The sequence below is a fragment of the Biomphalaria glabrata genome, unplaced genomic scaffold (assembly GCF_947242115.1).
Source record: "Biomphalaria glabrata unplaced genomic scaffold, xgBioGlab47.1 scaffold_20, whole genome shotgun sequence".
Lineage (NCBI taxonomy): Eukaryota > Metazoa > Mollusca > Gastropoda > Planorbidae > Biomphalaria > Biomphalaria glabrata.
Window position 1 is genome coordinate 143,907 of NW_026602928.1, and position 20,401 is coordinate 164,307.

General features: G+C 37.8%; 1 protein-coding gene across 2 annotated transcripts; it reads right to left on the minus strand.

The window, feature by feature from the left end:
• Nucleotides 1–7,872: 7,872 nt before the first annotated feature.
• On the minus strand, nt 7,873–18,489 carry LOC129924121 (uncharacterized). 2 transcript variants are annotated; one of them, XM_056017950.1, is made up of 6 exons: nt 18,403–18,479; nt 16,440–16,525; nt 14,131–14,336; nt 12,892–12,987; nt 11,638–11,857; nt 7,873–8,704 (listed from the first exon to the last, which is right to left on the minus strand). In XM_056017950.1, exons 2-6 carry the CDS (start codon nt 16,495–16,497, stop codon nt 8,427–8,429), a joined length of 858 nt encoding a protein of 285 aa, XP_055873925.1. In that variant the 5' UTR covers nt 16,498–16,525; nt 18,403–18,479; the 3' UTR covers nt 7,873–8,426. The 2 variants fall into 2 exon arrangements, with proteins under 2 accessions (XP_055873925.1, XP_055873926.1); XM_056017951.1 differs by lacking the exon at nt 16,440–16,525 and having other exon boundaries at nt 18,432–18,489.
• Nucleotides 18,490–20,401: the final 1,912 nt, after the last annotated feature.

Below are 20,401 nucleotides of genomic sequence, written 5' to 3' on the forward strand. Positions count from 1 at the left end.
ACAGATGAACCGATAGGTACCATGCTTTACAAGACAGATGAACCGATAGGTACCATGCTTAACAAGACAGATGAACCGATAGGTACCATGCTTAACAAGACAGATGAACCGATAGGTACCATGCTTAACAAGACAGATGAACCGATAGGTACCATGCTTAACAAGACAGATAAACCGATAGGTACCATGCTTAACAAGACAGATAAACCGATAGGTAACATGATGGCTACCATGTCGAAAAGAGATACGATCCTTTACTTAACCGAGACGCTGGTGATATTAGCGCTGTCTGTGATAGCAATTCCTACGAATGTAGCTCCCACGACAGGAAGCCTACGAATGATGTGAACTTTCACAGTCCTGACGATGTCAACTTGAATTCTGCACTCAAGCGTTTAACAAAAGCTGAGGCTCACGGAGAGAATCGAGTACTAGGAAACTCACCAACAAGGTCTGGATTCGACGTTTGTTCAGATACCAAGATCAGCGAGATACTGATCAGAAAAACCAAATGAAATCCTATACTCTTAAGCGAGCAATTCTTGTATGTATGTATGTATGTATGTATATATATTTATATTTATATATATATATAAATTTTATTTCGAAAACGGCTCTAACGATTTTCTTTAAAAGTTCATGGTATGTGCATAATAGTGAGAAAATCCTATACTCTTAAGCGAGCAATTCTTGTATGTATGTATGTATGTATGTATATATATTTATATTTATATATATATATAAATTTTATTTCGAAAACGGCTCTAACGATTTTCTTTAAAAGTTCATGGTATGTGCATAATAGTGAGAAAAAAATTCTCAACTCATTGGCCACATCGGGAAAACTCGAGGTCGACCGTTATATCGGTTTGAAAATGCCTCATTATCGAAAAATTAGTTTTGGCTAGAATGTTTTATGAATGAAAATTTTCCATGACGTAAACGGGAAAAACGGGAAAAACGCTGCTTACGTCACTAGGCTTACCGCAGTACACTAAAATATTTCTTTGCAAACAATAACGAGTTCTAAAGAATCAATAGACCTAATGAAACATTTGCGCACCATCTTAATGTAGATTGATTTATTATAGAACTATGAAAGAAAAGTAATGAAATTAAATGTGCCGATATATGATTAGTTATTGTGTTTTAAGTGCTTAATAAGTTGTTTACACTTTAATTGTGTAGAGCGGTGTAGATACCTTTTACTTTGTTGTTTATTTTGCTGGTGACCTCCAGCTGTCTCGTTCTGAGGTTGCATGCAACCATGTGCTCTCTTCTATGTCAGCTAAGTCAAGTTTGCGCCATAAGCTGGTCTTTTAAGGGTTTCGGTGTTACGTCAACCACTTTTTAGCTCACCAAAAAAAACACTGCCTTTGGCATGCGTTCGTCTAAGATTCGTCTCCCATATAGGATACTGCTCTGTCCAGCGTAACTGTCGGACTTAAAGAATTCCCTCTATACAAAGGCCGCGGATACACATTTGAGACCAAAAGAAAATTTGCTGCCGAGGACAGACGCAGACGCTAAAAGAAAATCTTAATCGAGCATCGCGGACAATGGTTATGCTTGCCCTGGATGTGGCAAGATATGTAGGTCACAGCTGCAATCCTCATTAATTTTCGGACTCTAAGACAAGCCTTATTATTATTATTATTTTGCTGGTGAATTATTACCATGTGTTCATGCTTCAGTGTCTACCTCTCCTGTACCAAAACAAAGGAACTGGTCATAACACAGCTTCTCTACGCCTTACTTGCTCACACTAAACATGATATCCATCTAGCGGTCAACGAGTTTGAGTACACTGCAGCCTCTTTTGATTTAACTATAAACCTCGGTAAAAAGCTTGGAGTTAGGGCCAGGAGAGATCTGAATGGATGGATGTGTAAAAGCAGGCCATAGTACCACAAGGATGGATGGATGGCAAAAGCCGGTATGAACTTCCTATAGTCCGACTGTCAGGCTGGGCAGGGCACGTATCCCGTATGGGTAACGAGCATATTGTTTGGCGTAACAGAGGTGCCCCACGGAAACGTTTCTTTAGAAAACTAATGCCATGATTTAAGTCTAATAAGAAAAAATGCGCCATTTTACTTTGTCACTAAGTGCATGTTTTACCCTATAACGTAGAGAAGTTACATTGCAAAGACTTTCTTCCAAGCCAATAATAGTAAGCCTACAATAGTTTTACGCAAAAGATAGATTGTAAAACTATAAGACGGACGTGAGCTGTAGTTTGTCTAGACTGTAGGAGGACTTAAAAGACTTTAAATTTAATCGACATGTACAATTAGGCCTACAATTAGAACTAACAGAACACTAAAACAACTCTTCAGATTAGTAGTCTTTATCCGATCGTTCATTTTCGTAATTACAAGAATATTCCCAAAATGACTTCGGGTATATAACCTTCCGAAATTATTTAACAGAGCGAGGTTCGGCCACCTGGTACAAAAATATTCTCAAAATGACTTCGGGTATATATCCTTCCTTAACAAATTGTTCATCCGAGCGAGGCTCGGTCACCTGATATTATATAATTTATGACATTTTTTTTTCAACTAATAGCTAAATTGTATGGATAAATGTTACTCAGCATATACAAAAAAATATTTTTTTCCGTTTAATATAATTTCCCTTACATTCTTGTATTCATCATCATAGAAATTACTTAATGTCTCTCGAGAATAGGTGTCAGCAGTGAGATGAACCACAGTCGTTCTACGAGATAAACCACAGTCGTTCTACGAGATAAACCACAATAAACCACAGTCGTTCTACGAGATAAACCACAGTCGTTCTACGACTTAAGAAAGGCAAGGATGTATTAATTTTCTTATAAATTAAAGACGCTACTTCAATAGAGAAGATGATAAGATTTTACGCGTATTCAGGTATCAATCTAGTCACACATGTTTATAAGTCACTTAAAATATGCCAAGTCGTTGGTTTTCCTGGCTGATTAAGGCAGCCCATACTATCCTCTAATAGCACTAGGGAAGAGGGAGCACTTGTACAATTGCATATGGAATAAAAAATGTGTCTTTAATTGATGAATTGTTTTCAAAAGAGTATATTTATGCGAAAAAAAAAACTTGCATCATTAACTTAAAAAAAAGGTATTACAGTCTAGCACAGGTCGAGCGGTCAGCCGTGACCAGTGACAATACTCGCCAGTTCGGCAAGGACCAGTGTTGTAAATATTACGCACGCAGGTCACGGCGGAAGTGATCAACTGGTAGTGGTCAAGAAGGTTCGAGAAGGCCAGTTGAGACGCTATATAAGAGCGATTGTGAGGCCTGAGTTGTGAGGTTCTTAAGTTCGTTGTGTCGTGTGGTGCATTCTGCAGAGAGCCAGGATAGTGGACATTCGTAGCAGTATTTTTTTCAAAAGATTTTTTAAAAGCCGTTGCACCAGAACTTTGCAATATTTAGAATATCATATCAGATTTTTAAAATATCTTTCTAGTTTTTTTTTTTTTTTGGGGGGGGGGAAGGGGGCTTAAACGAAGGACGGACCAACCACGCAAGACTATTAGCGGCTTTTTCTTTTTTTTTTTTAGGTGGGGGGGGAGGCGGGGCTACTAATGGACCTCATTCACCAATCGTAAACAAACAACATTTAGAAACGTGGTGCTCTATCTCTTCTATATAATTTACGATCTCATGTTTAATTCATGATGGTTGTCACGTGACAGTTTTTTTTCATTGTTTTATCAATATGATCACGTGACTAAATGTTGTTTGTAGGGAAAATTCTTACCCAGTTAATAACATCACGTGATCATAAATGCCAACGATGCTACTCCCAGAGCCTATGTTAAATACGTGTAGATTATGTAGCGCCGTGTCCGCATTCATCTCATCGTAACTAGCGTCCCTGTCTATAAAACTTGAAGAAGCGACCGTCTGGGGAAAAAATCGGTTACTCTTTATTGTTAGGTATTTATTCGTAAAGAAAAAAAAATTCCAACAATTTGTAAGGTTCTTTAATGAAGAACAGCACATATTAAAAAAACGAAGGCAATAAAAAACTAGACATTCTGGATCTAGATAAAATAAATAAGTAAATAACTTTTGAGCTAACAAATGTAAATTCCTCTCTATCGGGAAGAAATAAAGAAAATAATAGAGTAGAACAACAGCGAAATAGATCAGCACTCACTACAATTTGGGATATGGTATAATTATCTTCAGAACAAATGAGGGAACATGCGAAACATGTAAAACAAAACATTACCAAATTTTTTGTGTGGCACTATATTTAGATTTCGGTTTATAGGTCAGTAATTAGTATAGTCATTGGTCAGTAATGGATAAAGTCATTGTTCAGTAATTGGTCAATACTTAGTTAAGTCATTGGTCAGTAATTAGTAAAGTCTTTGGTCTGTAAATGGTAGTCATTGGTTAGTTATTAGCAAAGTCAATGATGCTTATTCTTAGATCACTGTGCTCGGATAGTTTTTGTTAGTCAATTTAAAAAAAAAACTACTTCTATGATTTCAACAAGTGAATTGTGTTTGATGGAAATATTTGTCATTGCTGAAACCTTTATAATATTGGATGGGGTTTAAAAATATTAACTCTAAACAAATTCAACATTGTTTTTCTTATAAGCACCTCCAAACATCTACATGTTATGTTAACTTAAGAAGCAAGAAGGTCTAATTTACTATGCATACATCACAACTCTCAAATTAAATTCATGAAACTTTAAAACTTTCAGGCCTAAAAAAATTGACACAGGCCTTAGAACAGGGGTTCTCAGCCTGTGGGTCGCGACCCTCTTGGGGGGTCGATTAACGACTTGCCAGGGGTCGCCTAAGACCATCGAAAATATGGATTGTTATTGTCTATTCTTCTATTGCTGTGTGTAGGTGTGTGTGTGTGGGGGGGGGTGGTGGCAGAGTGGGGGATTGTAAAAAGGGGTCACCGAGCTTAAAAGGTTGAGAACCGCTGCCTTAGAAAGTTTTTAAAAAAATCTACAGTCTAATCCAAGCAATTGATATATATTTATAAACAACAACTCCGCAATCTGTGGCATTTTACGTCTCGAGAGACGATCTTTTCCCTTTGCAACTTCTTGTGTGACTAAAGAGGCCAATCCTTGATACACAGCTGCGATCGCAGGTTGGGCATATATAATCACCAGGCGCCGTTGCATTTTCACCCTTCTTTCTGCTTCTGTTGTGTATGACATCTGCAATACGGGACCATTCCTTTATGCTCTCTCTCCATGTGGATCTGTCCAGTGCCACCTCTTCCCAGTTGCCAGTGTCGATTTTGAAGAGCTTCAACTCCGCAATATGCAATGAGAAATCTCTCGCATTCCCTTAGACACACCCACATGAATCTTGTGATGAAACTCATTTTGCCGAATCCCTTCCTCTAGCGATCGTTTCCACCCGAGTGCCACGTTGAGGCAGAGTACCCGCCTACACAGGCATCATAGACAAGCGCAACCGAATCAGAAACCGTATTAGTAAGGAACCATGCTACGATAACTCGCTTAGAGCACGTGAAAGGAAGCGGTCAGTAAGTTCTAAGGTCGCCTTGTCCCCGTACGAGGACAGACCAAAAGCCGCACACGAACCAGTTCTCTTTTAAATCCTTGTCCCGATCGCCCTTTATGCAGAACACGACATTCATACAGAATGTGGTCTCTTGTTTCCACGTCCACGATGCAGTGGCGACACCGTGTGTCGTAGTTTTCTCGGAACCGTCCAGCGCCACCACTCGTACGTATTGAGTCTTCACCTTGTCCAAGGGGATATAAGGAAAAGAAAAAAAAAATAGGTCAACTTGTTATGTTCTCTTCTTCTTCTTCGTTCTCATTGTTATTTGGAGATGATTAGACCAATACATGAGATGAACTGCGCAGTGGTTTCCAAATCAGGGAGCTCTCCATATAGTTTTCTTTCTATTGGAGTGTTTTGAGGCCAGTGTCTTATACGAGCCTCTTGGTAAAGAGAGCAGTTTTGGAGGACGTGGTCAGCATTTTCTGGTAATACTCCATATGGGCAGATTTCACTGGTTATGTGGTCAAGTGATTTAGATCTAGTTGATGATAGCGAGGGGCAGGATTCGGGTGGGGGGGTAGTGTTATGGTCAATGCTGTAAAAATGGAAATAATTTAAGAAGAAATTAATAAAAAATGAACAGATGCTGTGTTTGACATTGAGCGACTCTCAAAGTGATCTAGACATCGCTAACTTTTTTTTCGTCCTCTACGGAGGAGCCGGGGCGCCGTGGCTGACTTTAGTTAGAGAAAGTAAATACGGTTGAACGTTGTACTGGCTATATGATTTCCTGCTCATAAACCGTTGGCCAAAGAAACATCTTCTGCTTTATAGATAGATCGCAAGGTCTGAAAGGGGAACTTAATTATGGAGGACCCTCGGTAAAAGTTTGAGAAACACTGCTAAAAAAATGTAATCTATACGCTATATAAATCTGGCTATATTAATATTTATTCGTGGTCAAATTTTCCTCTTATTTTATGTTTTAAATATAAATCTAGTACTATTAATTATTTTCACTACCTGAAGAACGTATACTTTACTCAGAAGAATATGAATCGTGTACTCAGGATGTTTGATGCCTTCATACAGCATATCAGCCTGACAAAAGAAACATCTTCACAATAAGTCAGTAACAAGATTATATGTGGATCGACCTTTATGATTTTCGAACAAAGTATTCATTAAGCTTAAAGCTAATTTCATTAGGGAAAATCACCAACAAAAAAAAATTAGCTGATTAAGACCACGGAGTGGGTTATAAGTATTTGTATAGTTTCTGTATAGTACTCGTAGCATTGCTCTCTGGCTCAATCTCTTTGGAGGTGATCTGGACATGAGAGAATCTTTCTGTGCAGCCTTTATGCGCTCAGCAAACACAACTCAGCTCGGATATACATTTCTTAGTCTATATGAGGCTTCGAACTCGAGCCCTCTCTGGTAGCCAAGACACATCTCTCAACGAAATATAAAACGAAATCACATTTTGAGATTTTCACAATGCACTCGAGTTGCTAAACAAGGTCAATGACACTCTCAAAGCTGCTAAACTAGGTCAGGGACGCCCAAATTGAACTTCCAAATTGCCAACTCCAATGAAAGTTACAAACAGAAAGGCTTAACACTTTGATTGTGCATTGCTAAAATGGGTACAATGGCTAACATGTGACGTTTCAAAAAACGGCTTATTCACACTATCTTTATTTTTTACACCGGATACGCCAAAAAGCTTTCTATTAATAGGTATTCCGCCATGTCTACAAATCTCAAGTATTCCAAATTAATTTTTACAGACTAGTTTTAACAAAAATTAAAATGTTTCTGTAAACTTTTTTTTATTTATCGTTATTTGGTTTCATTGGTTTCAATTAATATTGAAGGCGTTTCAATCATGCCAGGATGGATAGTTACTGCTTGACGAACATTTAAACAGCTAATTTCAAACAACTGGTCTGCCTGGTCGTGAGGTTTGCGCGCTGGACTGTCGTTCGGATTTATCGATGGTCGAGGGTTCAAATCCTGGCCGCTCCCATCCCCCGTCGTCCTGCGGGAGGTTTGGACTAGGAAGTAAACTATCTTCAACTCTGAAGGAACATCCGAAACATGTAAAACATTTTACAAACATTTTACTTTCAAACAAATTTTGATGCAGCTAAATCTCCTACAAAATGAAGTCTCCTAAAATCCTCCTAACAATTTTTAGAATTCTCCTAAAATTGTGTTTACTCTCCTAAAATCAATTAATAAGATGTTGATATAATTCACTGCCACCACATTCCTGTGGTATTTTGGTTAATAACCCTTTCCCTTTTCAATGTCTTGTGTAAATAAAGAGTCCCTTTCTTGATACACAGCTTTGGTCATAGGTTGAGCATTAGTAATCAGAAGACTCTGTATCACTTTCACCCTTACTTCTTTTTGTTCCCAACTGTTGGTGTCAGTTTCGAAGAGCTTCTTGTTGCGTTTCCATACCTTAAAAGTTGTGCGACCATTGTCTCTCCTGCTTTCTGCTAGAGCACCACAAAGTCTTGCTTTGTGAGGAAACGAAATCCGTGAAATAAACAAACTTATATTCCAACTTCTAAGCTTCACGTTGTTTTTAAAAAAATATTTTTGACCATTTATTTAGTGCCTTACAAAAAGTATGTAAAGATTTGGTTGTTATTCAAAGTACTATCTGGCTACAGATTTTCTACTACTTTCTACTGCGACTTTCTCGTCTCGACTAACAAGATATCTGAACACAATTCATTTCTTTTCATTATGAATGTCATACATTTAGACCACTCATGTTTCTCATGACTACTATCTGTCGATTCATTCTGCACTAACATTTATACATCGAATTAGATTTTATATTTACATACATGCGCGCAATCGAATTTAGATAATTTGAGAACCACTGCTAAGAGAAACTCACCCCACTAAATACTAAAGCATAGTACTCTAGAATATTCTGCATTGCCGTGAAGTTATTGTAGTTCGCTTGTGCTAAGAACTTGGAGTAGCGTTTGTAGTCAATCACCGCCACCACATCCACATAGTAGTCCTGCACTGTGTTCCGGCGACGTCTGCTTTGTGGGACTGACCTCAGTTTTGACTGGTTAGATTTACGACCTGAGCTTTTCATGTGCATGTCTCTATTGTTGATGGCATTCATTCTCACAGTTTTTTCTTCTGGCGCTGTAATATTCATTATATAATAAAAATACTTTAAAAAAAAAACTTATAGTAAGCTTAGTTGTATCAATTACTTTGTTTGTAAAATGTTTTACATGTTTCGGATGTTCCTTCAGAGTTGAAGATAGTTTACTTCCTAGTCCAAACCTCCCGCAGGACGACGGGGGATGGGAGCGGGCAGGATTTGAACCCTCGACCATCGATAAATCCGAACGACAGACCAACGCGCAAACCTCACGACCAGGCAGCTTTAGATCAGTTATGTAATTAAATTTGTAATAGATTTAGAGTAAAGAAAATAAATCTGTGCAATTATAAATATTTTCACAAATTGTTTTTCTTTAAGATTAAGACTAAGACTGCTTTATTGATCCTTACGGAAATTTGTTGTGATTACAAGGACTCTTTTCTCATATAAAGACAACACAACAGAAAACATAAAGAGTTCATTCAGCGACTACACACAGGTATCTTGGTGCATTTCATGTTCCCTGATCAATGAGTGGCGGTGATAGAGTCTGACCGAGTGAGGTACGAACGAGTTTTTGTACCGCTCCGTTCTTGTTTTGATTGACAGCAGTCGCCCACTTCGCGACGACCTGACGTAGTTCTGATGGGGCGGGTGGCCGTTGTCTTCCAAGATTTTTTCGATTTTTTTTTAGGCACTTTTGTTCAAAAAGTTCCTTTAAATGTGGTAATGTTGTGAGTGTAATTTTTGATACTTTTTTAATGTTTTCTAGACGTCACAACAGTTTAGATGAGTCGTTGCCTTGCCAACAAGTTATTCCGTATGTTAGCAGATTTTGTATAGTCGCGCCGTAAAAAGTCTCAAGGATCTTCTTGTTTAGTTTAAAGCTATTGAGTTTGTATAGAAAAAAGAGTCGCTGGGCTGTTTTCTTTGTCAGAGTTCCAAGGTGGTCTTCCCATGAAAGCTTGTTGTTGATGATGATAACGCCTAGATATTTATATGCCTTTACTTGTTCTATAGATTTAGTGTTTGCAGTTCACGTATAGTTTGTTTTTTCTTTCTAAATTCTATTATAAGTTCTTTATTTTTTGTGACATTCAGTTCTAGAAAGTTGTCGATGCACCAGTTTGTAAACTCTTCTATCGAGCTTCGATACTGAGTTTCGTCTCCTGAAATAAGACCGACTATGGCAGTATCATCAGCGAATGAATTGAGTTTAACTGAGTCATAGATGCTTCTTATGTCATTAGTGTAAAGAGTGTACAGTACAGGAGAAAGTACACAACCTTGTGGAGCACCCGTACATAGTACTCGAGTTGACGATTTGGTGTTGTTGACTTTAACATACTGGGGCCGTTGGGTTAAAAAGTTTAGAACCCATGCTTGTAAGTAAGGGCTTACATTTAAGTTACTCAGTTTGTTTATCATTAGATGTGGCTGTATGGTATTGAAAGCCGAGGAGACATCTACGAAGAGGACTCGTGCATATGTTTTGGGTATATCGAGATGCTTATAAAGCTGGCCCATAAGCAATAGAATGGCATCCTCAGTTCCTCTAGCTGCTTTGTAAGCAAATTGGTGAGGGTCTAGGCTGTTATTGACTTTTGCTACAAGTTGTTTAAATATATATTTTTCAAAACATTTCATTACAATAGGTGTTAGTGCTACTGGGCGGAAATCATTTAGCTATCTATTTTTTGGTTTCTTTGGCACTGGTATGATTTCTGAAGTTTTCCAGATGTGTGGAATTAGTTAGGTTTGCAATGAGTGGATAAAGATGTGACAGAAGATAAAAGAGATTTGCTCCGCACATAGCTTGATCAGCTTGCCAATAATTTCAAGATTTTAGCTTTCTTTCTACATTATAATCCAATCAATTGACTGGACTACTGGTACAACGATAGAAGGAGAAAGAAGGATTTATCTGGGTGATTGCTTTTTAATGCATTTTTAAAAAGGTGGGGGACGATCTGAATTCGAGCATGAGAGCTAAAGCCTCCTTTAGTTAATACACTGATCACTATTGTTAGCTTCAAACTTAAAAGCGGCGACCTACAAATTGTAAAGGGGGCTAATTTAACTTATACCACAAATTACCCAAGTACGATTTCTTTCCTTCGTTCGAAAAAAAAATTAACAATAGTTCATTAACAAATTTAAAAAAAAAAATGGATTCTTGTTTTGCAGTGTAAGGAAATATTTATGCAAAATTTCAGCTTGATCCTAGGTTGGGTTTGGGTGAAATAACGTGTACATACTTTCGATCTGACAAGGGGAGTTTTGTAAAAAGGAACTGAGATTTTGGACTATTAATTATATTTATTTACCTAATGTTAGATTTTCAAAAGCTGTTATAGATTTAGCAAAGTGAAAGACGGTGAGAAGGGCAAAACAAAATAAAAGCGGCTTTTCTTAAAGTGAGCGGCCGCTAACATATAACAACAAAAAAAAGACTATTTTAGATTATAGGGGATAAATTTAAGCTAGAATGTACATAGAAGGCACAAGATTGCAAGAACCACTGTGCATTAAATGTTCATTCTGAACAAGAAATTCTTTTAAAATCAATTCCTATTTTATGAAGCCGATGATCTTTCTAAGAGGGATTACTTCACCCTTAATAATTAATAAATGATAGGGAAGCAGGAAAATTCCATTCCCCCCCCCCCCTTCTCGCCCACAGATTTTTCCCGTCTTGATGTCATGATAACCTTGAACTTGAATTCTGTTCACTGTCAAAGATCTAATTTTTTGAAGGAAAGTCAAAAACTTATACAACAGATATACAAAACAAAACGAAGATTTATCGTCTTTAAAAATAGGTAAATAAATTGCTGACCAAGTAAATTGAAAGTAAATAAAGTTATAGTTTATTAGACGCTATTTAAAAAAAAATAGATTTTTGTAACTAAATATATATTTTTCAACTCACACAAAACTTAATAACATGTAAAGTCACGTGACTTACGAGCTATTCTTACGAGGTCAAACATATGAAACGTTGTGGTTTTCAGTATTTCTAAATTATAAACATATTGGTCGAATGTTGTCGTGGAAAGTGGTCTAGGAGATGCAGTCCATCTAGAATTCGACATCGGTTTGGGGGGCATATTTCTCCAAGGCTTTTTTAAGGTCTTTTTCTCTGAGTCGAAGAGACATTTGGAGGTGTTCAAAAGAAATTCCCCTTTCTGAAACGATACTAGTTGGCATGTCTTTATAGCGTAACAAATTAGTATCAATTACAAATTTATAATTAGTTCAATGTTTTATTGAAAATGCTCCTGTATTACTAGGCATTCAAGATTAGTGTTTAGTTGGCCTGCTTCAGTCGTAGAACGACTATGGCTCATCTCGAAGAACATTTTTTCATATGACTGTGGAGATGTGGCTAATTCTTGTTCGCTGTCCGTATCTTTCTTGATCAATATCCACTGCTTTGAGGTTCCGTTTGATAGCATGGACATAACGGAAGCGGGGCGGGGTGGTCGACCAGTTTTTCTTGATCCTGTCACGAGTCATAAAGAATGACTTTCGGGATACGATAGTCCCCGTCCGGAGGACATGACGTAGTCAGCGCAAGGGGGCATTATCTGTTAAATGTTCATATTCGGAGCTATCTGATTTGACGATTGTGTGCCACACAAGGTCAGCCTGACACAAGATTGAGGACGCAATGAACCATAGTCGTTCTAAGACTCAAGCAGGCCAGCAAACAAATAAACCAATATTCTACGTAATGATCTTAAAATCAAACAAGCTAAAAACAAACAAAAATTTTTTTTACATACGCAAAGGTTATATTAAGTGTATCAATCAATGTGAATCAGTCATGTAATTAAATTCATAATAAGTCTAGACTTACAATAATAAATCTGAGCGATTAGAAATATTTGTTACCAATTGTTTTTGTCTAGCGCATTTTCATGGTTTTAGCGTTCTCAATACACTTTGATTCTATCTCTTGTCTGGACCACTTGAAAAGGGATTGGGGGAGAATGAACGTGCTTTTTGGGTGATCGCTTTTTAAATGTATTAAAAGGGAACGAACTTAATTTGAACTTGTTGGCTAAAGCCTTCTTAGGCTTCACAAGCAAAGGCGGTAACCACTCTGCTAGCAAAGATTCTATAAACATGGGGCATCGTCCCAGCCAGAGGAGCCACTGTCCATGAAGTTTAAACTATTTTGATTCCTCCCAGAAAACGTCAATTGTGGAAAACTGACCAAATTAAATTTAGATTTCTTGTACGCCGATTTCTCTGAAGACCTTTGGATGCGAAAAACAGCCTTGTTTGTAATATCTTGGTAAAAACCTAGATCCTGCAATGATAAGAGTGTTTATCATATATTTTAATTTAGACAAAATACTAAACACCGTCTTATAATTCATAAAAGTACATTAAGTCATCTCTCATTAATGTATCTGTCCTGTACGTAGGATGGTTTAAATTAAAATAAAAAAGATTAATAAAATTTGAAATCCCAGAGATAGAGCAGATGCAAAATGTAACTGTTGCTGTGGTCGACAGTAAATGAGAGCGTTGTGTGGCCAGCCGAACGACCAAATGCTTTTACTCTCCCCAGCTAATATTAGAGTTTACAGAGTAAACTTGGGTGGGATAAAGGACGCGCTCTGTATTTATAAGTCCACCAGGATTCGAACTCATGACCCCACTAACGACTACGTGGATATGATATAGCATGTTATAATCAATTATATTCATTTTATATTTATAGAAACCTTTCTTGTTAGCTGTAGGGTGTTTAAAATATGAATTTTAGATACAAATGGGCTTCATTTTCATGATAGAATGTGGAATGTTAAGCCGTTGTGTGTACATATTACTCGAGCAGCCAGTCCTGTGTGTTCGTGAGTGTATGTTTTACTGTTGATATAATTTTTTTGGAATAAATCAAGAAACTATCCTAAGGATAATTTATGCCTAATTAAAAAAAAAAAGTTCCCCTTTCAGACCTTGTGGTCTATAGGGCAGAAGATGTAAAGGTCATCTTTTTCTATGGCCTATGGTTTACGAGGGTGTCATGTGGCCAGCACAACGACCAGCCGCCTTTACTTTTCCCCAACTAATGTCAGGTACCCATTGAGCTGAAATAAAGATCCCGAAATAAAAATCCCAGTCTTCACCAGGATTCGAACCCGGGACCCAAGCGCTTTACCGCTCAGCCACCGCGCCTCCATGCCTAATTTACTGTTACCTAAATTTCTGGGTTCCTAAATGTCCGGTGCCAAATATTCCAATGCTTCAATTTCCTAAATCCCACACTAAATCACTGGACATGTAAACAATAATTTAGGGGTACATTACCCAGACACCTGCTCGCAACACAATCACAGTCTTTCCTGTAAGTTTCACACAATAAGTTGTTCTTCATTGTAATTTGTATTTTGACTATTTATAAACTATTTCTTGAAAAAAATATTTTAAAATGTACTGTTTTTACCTTTTTGGGTCTGGTTTTCACTTTATGTCTATGGAAAATTCCTTCCTGGTCGGTGTCCAAAGTATACAAAGGAATATCGAGGTTAAAATGCCGCGAGCGTCTTAGATTAAGTTTGGTTAGAGATTTTGTTTCTGTGCTAAAAGTTACATTGACCTGGTCAGGCATTTGATCTCCAGTGACTTCACTCGCCTCATATTGAAGCATAACTGTGAAGATAATATAAGGCTTAAATTTACTTGACGTTATATAAGAGCTGCTTCTATGTCAACTAATAAATGATTTTTATAAAGTTCTTTTGAAAAATAACAATGATTAAATGTGGGTGGAGTGAAAATGAATATTGAGGGCGGCTTTAGTTCAATAACTGATGAATATTTTAATATGAAACTCTATATGAGCTATGTCTGCTGATCTCAAACTGTATCGGACACAATAGCTAAATGGAAAAAGGAGGGGGGGGGGGGAAACTGCTGTGTGATTGAAAATGTTCCAAAAACGTTTTTGCTTTTTCCAACTTTATATGAACATTAAGTTGCTTTTTCAGCATTTCTAGAAATCACGTCAAAAAAAGCGCCTCTTAAATTAAAATTAACAACCAGTTAACGAAAATCTGTTATCTCAGCACAAAGCCACAAACAATATCAACCTACTCATTGATCCACATATATGTTATTTATATCATAACTTTTGCTTAAAATTGCATTATTCGTTCATTATTATTTAGTGTATAATTGAGTAATGTATTTTGATTGTTATTAAAATTATTTTTTGGGAGGAGGGCGAGGGGTAATCAGCGTTACAATAATTATACACATAGGTCAAAAGTTTGGGAAACACTGTCTTAGTCTGTTGGACCATTGGGACACCATACACGATTAGTTGACCGTCTTTCTCCATTCCTTTCTTTTGCCTTGGATAGAACCCCTTTCAGTGGCAGGCGGAAAGAGAACCCAAACCGACCACAGGAAGACACACGGTTATGTCTGCTTTGGGTGTGACAAACTAAGTAGATGACAGCAAGGCTGCGTTTCCACATAAAATACTGCACTCCTCCTTAATCTTCGGATCAGAGGACAAGTCTTATAGATTGTTATTATGGAGGATAATTCTGATAAGGATTATATGCGATAACCAATACCCTCAATCACGTGCTCCAAAAACTGCGCGAAAAGATAACCGTTGCGACTACCGTTGTAATGGTTACCGATTCCCAGTCCTGCCTCCAAGCCATGTCTGGCTTAGGTGGAAAGTCCAAATTGGTGGAAGAGGCATTAGGCGCCGCAAATAACATCCGCCTGCTTATTGGAGCTGTCATCGTTATGCAGTGGGTGCCCTCGCACTGCGGCGTGAGGGGCAATGCCGTGGCTGATGCTCTAGCACGAGAAGGAGCGCTGGCCGTGCCCGCTTTCGAGTCACCAAGTACGTTCCAACAGGCTACGACAGTAATACGAGAGTGGGTACATGAAAAGTGGTTGAAATCCTGGGATGACTCCAACACTGCCAGGGGAGTCTGGCAGCACATGCGCCGCCCAAATCGAGAGGACCCGTGGTGGAGGCTAAAAAGGTCGGAACAAACAACAATAGCGCAGTGGCGTACGGGACACTGCCCCATAGGTGCGTACTTCGCCCGGTTCCGGCCAAATTTTGATGCCCGTTGCCGACACTGTGGGGAATCAGAAGAGACGGTGGCGCACGTCTTGCAAGAGTGTCCGCAGCTCGCGGGAAGACGTATCTAGTGGTTCACTATGTTTGTATGGAAGCTACGAGGCACTACGCCAAACAGCAGAGTTCCTTACCAGGGCACTACGGGAGACCTAGGTCTCCCTGCCTTGTCACCAATTGGAGTTCATCTCAGATAAGGATTATGGATTGAAAAGTGTGAAATTATACCGAAGTCGTAAATATTTCACATCACAATTTCAATTCTAAAAAAGTTTTAAAATTGAAAGTACCTTTTTTTTAACGAAACAAATAATTTGCTAAAGCTGCTAAAGAAAAGGAAATTATGGAGCTTAATTATTTTTTTAAATGAACCGATAAAAATAACAACTCTATGTGTATCGCATTAAATGTGTCTCTCACTTCTAGTACCTTTTAGCACAAGGTTATTGGTTAGTTTTTTGCATGTAATTACAAGAGACTCTAATGAGCTCTTATACAAGGTAACACATTCTCACGTTATTACCCAAATAAAAATCTCGCTTCTATTACGTTATAACAGGAGAGATTCTAACAACTTTTTTTATAAAAGGCAGAACAGTAGAGTCTAAGTTATTTGAATACTGTTTATATTAATGGATCACACTGACCGTCAGTACTTGAGATATGACAGATGAAAACAGAGAAAGTTACAACAATAATAGACATTCTTCCAATATGTTCTCTCAATTACAGTCTGTTGATATATAAAAATTTTGCAATATAATTTATTTTTATTATTATAGCTTTTATATAGCGCTACTTTCATGCTCATAGCGCTTTTGGTCCAATCTCATTTGTGGATCAGTGGGGGAGGGGGTATCCAGGAGTTGGTTTTCCGTGCTGCCTTTAGGCGATGAGTAAACACAACTCTGCCCGAGTCGGGTGTCGAACCTCGAGCCCCCTTCTAGGTAGCCAAGCCAAGCCAAGTTCAAGCGCACTTGCCTTCTCGACCACGCTTCCCATTATTTGCAAATGTAATACATTTATAAAGAACATTCAATTATTGTCTTGTGACTAATGTACAGAATTACACACATTATACTTCTTGGTTTTCTGACTTCTTATTTGGTACATTAAACCGCTGCGGCTTCAATCGTGAATATATCTTTGTTGTTCTAGCCCCAAGGCAAGTAATAACATTGTCGTATTTTTAGTCCACTTTGAGTGGAAGATTCAGGGATAGGTGAGTGGTGAGTGCATGAATAAATGAACTAGGTCACTTGCGTGTATATATATATATATAGAGAGAGAGAGAGACAATGTAGCTCTAATTATAAACTACTTTATTTAGGCCTTAACAAGCGCAGTGGCGTAACAAGGTACCCCTGACTATGAGCACAAGAATGGTATGATGGGCCTCCCACTGTAAAAGTCATCCTGTAGGAACCATTATATTTACAAAAAGACTTTCCGATCTTATATATAAATATGTTTACATACACGAGTCTTCGTAGTGTAGTGGTCATCACATTCGTCTAACACACTTGAAGATTCCAGGGTTCGAAACACTTACATTTTGTTTGTACCTAAACTTTAAAACGACGTTCCGACACATGTAATGTCAGGCTTTCATCTCATCAACCCTCAGATGATAAACATTCGCTTCGCGCCTAAAAGAGGCCATAATATACTATCGGCCTATATGTGCTAATTTTTTACAATTTAAAGTGTCATTACACTCTAATTGTAAGGTAATAAGCGACTGTGCGCCATATTTATGATATAGTCATATAGCCTAAGGATATAGATCTACATCATATAGATTTACATTAACAGATCTAGACATAAATGCTCTAGAGATCAAATGGAAATTGTTTAGTTAACCTTGCTCGATATTATACGGCTTTAAGTTCTAGATCTAGGTCAACACTTAAAACTAGTTCTAAATTGAACTAGATTCAAACCAAAAGTAGATGCAGCTTCCACCAGCACGTTACAGTTTTTAATGCACAGATTCAATTTTTAAATATACCCAGATTTGTTATATTTGTAAAATGTTTGACATGTTTCGGATGTTCCTTCAGAGTCCTCCCAAAGGACGACGGAGGATGGGAGCGGGCAGGGTTTGAACCTGGAAACATCGGTAAATCTAAAAGATAGTCCAGAGCGCAAACCGCACCACCAGGCAGCCATCATTTTTGAAGGACTAACACTTTAAAAAATTAACAGATCTTGAGCATGCAATGCTTGCTTTCTATGCCATTGGAAATACTGCATTCCTCATTATTCTTCGGACTTGAAGACATTATTTTTTTCTATGCAGTTTCTAATTTAAACTTAGGTCCCTATATCGTGTTATCAATATTTCAATTAAATCTTGGTCTAGCTACAATCTAGGTCAGGGGGGTATAGACATACATTGAATCATTTACATTTCTATACATAAATAATAGATAGATGTAGTAATCTAGTGGACTTCTTAGTCTGAGTGAGTCTGACTAGGAGATACTCAAATCTAATCTATAGATTTGTAATTTTTTGCAAGGTTCAGGTGATTTACTGTGTCTGTGTTTCATGATGTAGATCTTGTAGAATATCCCACAATTTATTAAATTCTAATTACCACTAGACCTAGAATCTAAATGTGAAAGAATTCATACAAGATTCTAACTCAAGATGTAAAGGAAACATATAGATCTAAATCGTTCTTCAGTCTCAGAAAAGTATTGATCTTTTTTTTTTCAAAGTTTAGAAATAACACAATCCTATTTTGCAAATTCTAAATAAAAGAGGTGATTATTCACAGAACTATATATTATATGCTATATAGATCTCTTCACACAAACCTATGGTATATAAATCATTTTTCCTTTTGGTTTTTACGGACATAACAAAATATGTCACATTTCGGCAATCATAGACTAATATATATATATATATATATAAATGAATCTCTTTCAAATCATCAAGGGGGCCGGGATTTTGTGCCTCCTCATGTGGCTGGTGTATAGAATGTTAGGCTGCACACTTGCCAGATTATTCCATCTGGAGCTAGTGTTATTGACCTTGCTTTTTTAATCTCTGACGATTTTCTTCTGCCAGCGCTGTTCTCTTATCTTCAGCAGTTTTCCAAGCGCGACGTCATGATGCGCTGTCATATGCTTCTGTTTCCTAGGTGGCTGGGTCAATGCTGAAGATTTTGAGAGAAGCTTTGAGTGTGTCCCTAAAGCGTTTTCTTTGTCCACTGGGTCAATTTCAGTATGGTAAATGTGTAATTAAACATGTTAAATAAAGTGACATTAAGAAACAGGAAAAGAAGGATGCATAAATGGTAGAGACCATCCTCCTGTTTAGCGAGACTTCTACCGGCCTTTTTTGTTCACTCAAAAAATAAAACATCAATAGTTTGTTAGTCGGAAGAAATTGGTCCGTTATGCCGTAAAAAGAAAGGAGGTAGACCATTGAATCGCGTTGGTGAAGAGGCATTAAATTGTTTTATTCAAAAGAACCTAGTGAATCAGTGGCGTAGCTAGGGTGGGGGAAGGGGAGGTCCACATTTTAAACACCCCAGGGCCCCCACTGGAGGGATCCTCCAAATGAGTGCCCGAAATTTGTTTTTAGATTAAATATTATTATTATAGCTTTTATATAGCGCTACTTTCATGCTTATAGCATGCTCAGGGCGCTTTTGGTCCAATCTCATTTGTGGACCAGTGAGGGGAGGGGGGTATCTAGGAGTTGGTTTTCCGTGCTGCCTTTAGGCGCTCAGTAAACACAACTCTGCCCGAGTCGGGTGTCGAACCTCGAGCCCCCTTCTAGGTAGCCAAGCCAAGTTCAAGAGTACTTGGCCTCTCGACCACGCTTCCCATTATCTCATATCATGATGTCGAATGTCAAAATGAAGGCGTTGCCAGGGCTCCCAAACCCTAGATACACCAATGCTGTGAATCAATCTTGTCTCTTAGATAGAAAAGTTTCTATTCAGAAGATGAAACGACGTAGCTTAAATTGATATTTTAATATTTTTTTGTTACATTTTAATAATAGCGCTTTTACTCAGATATAATTATAAGGCTTTTCTTCGAATCCGAAGATTAGTGGGGAATGCAGTATTTCCCGTGGATAAGCAGCCCCAGCTGTGACCTACATATTTTGCCACATCTAGCGTAGGCTTAACCGTTGCCCACCGGTGTTCGATTTAGATTTTCTTCTCGCCGTCTACATCTGTCCTCGGCAGTGGATTTTCGTTTCGTCTCAAATGTGTATCCCGTAAAACACAATTCAAATGCAACCATTTTTTGAGTTTGTTTTTCCAAGAATGGCGCCTTTTTATTTCCTCTTTGTAAGCAGTAACGTCTAGGATATTTGTACCGACAAAAAATATAACAAGGCCAAAATAAATATATACCACTAGATTACTTTAGTAGATGTGTATTTTCGGGAATAGACAGACAGACAGACAGACAGAAAGATAGATAGATAGATAGATAGATAGATAGATAGATAGATAGATAGATAGATAGATAGATAGATAGATAGATAGATAGATAGACGGACGGACGGACGGACGGACGGACGGACGGACGGACAGACAGACAGACAGACAGACAGATAGATAGATAGATAGATA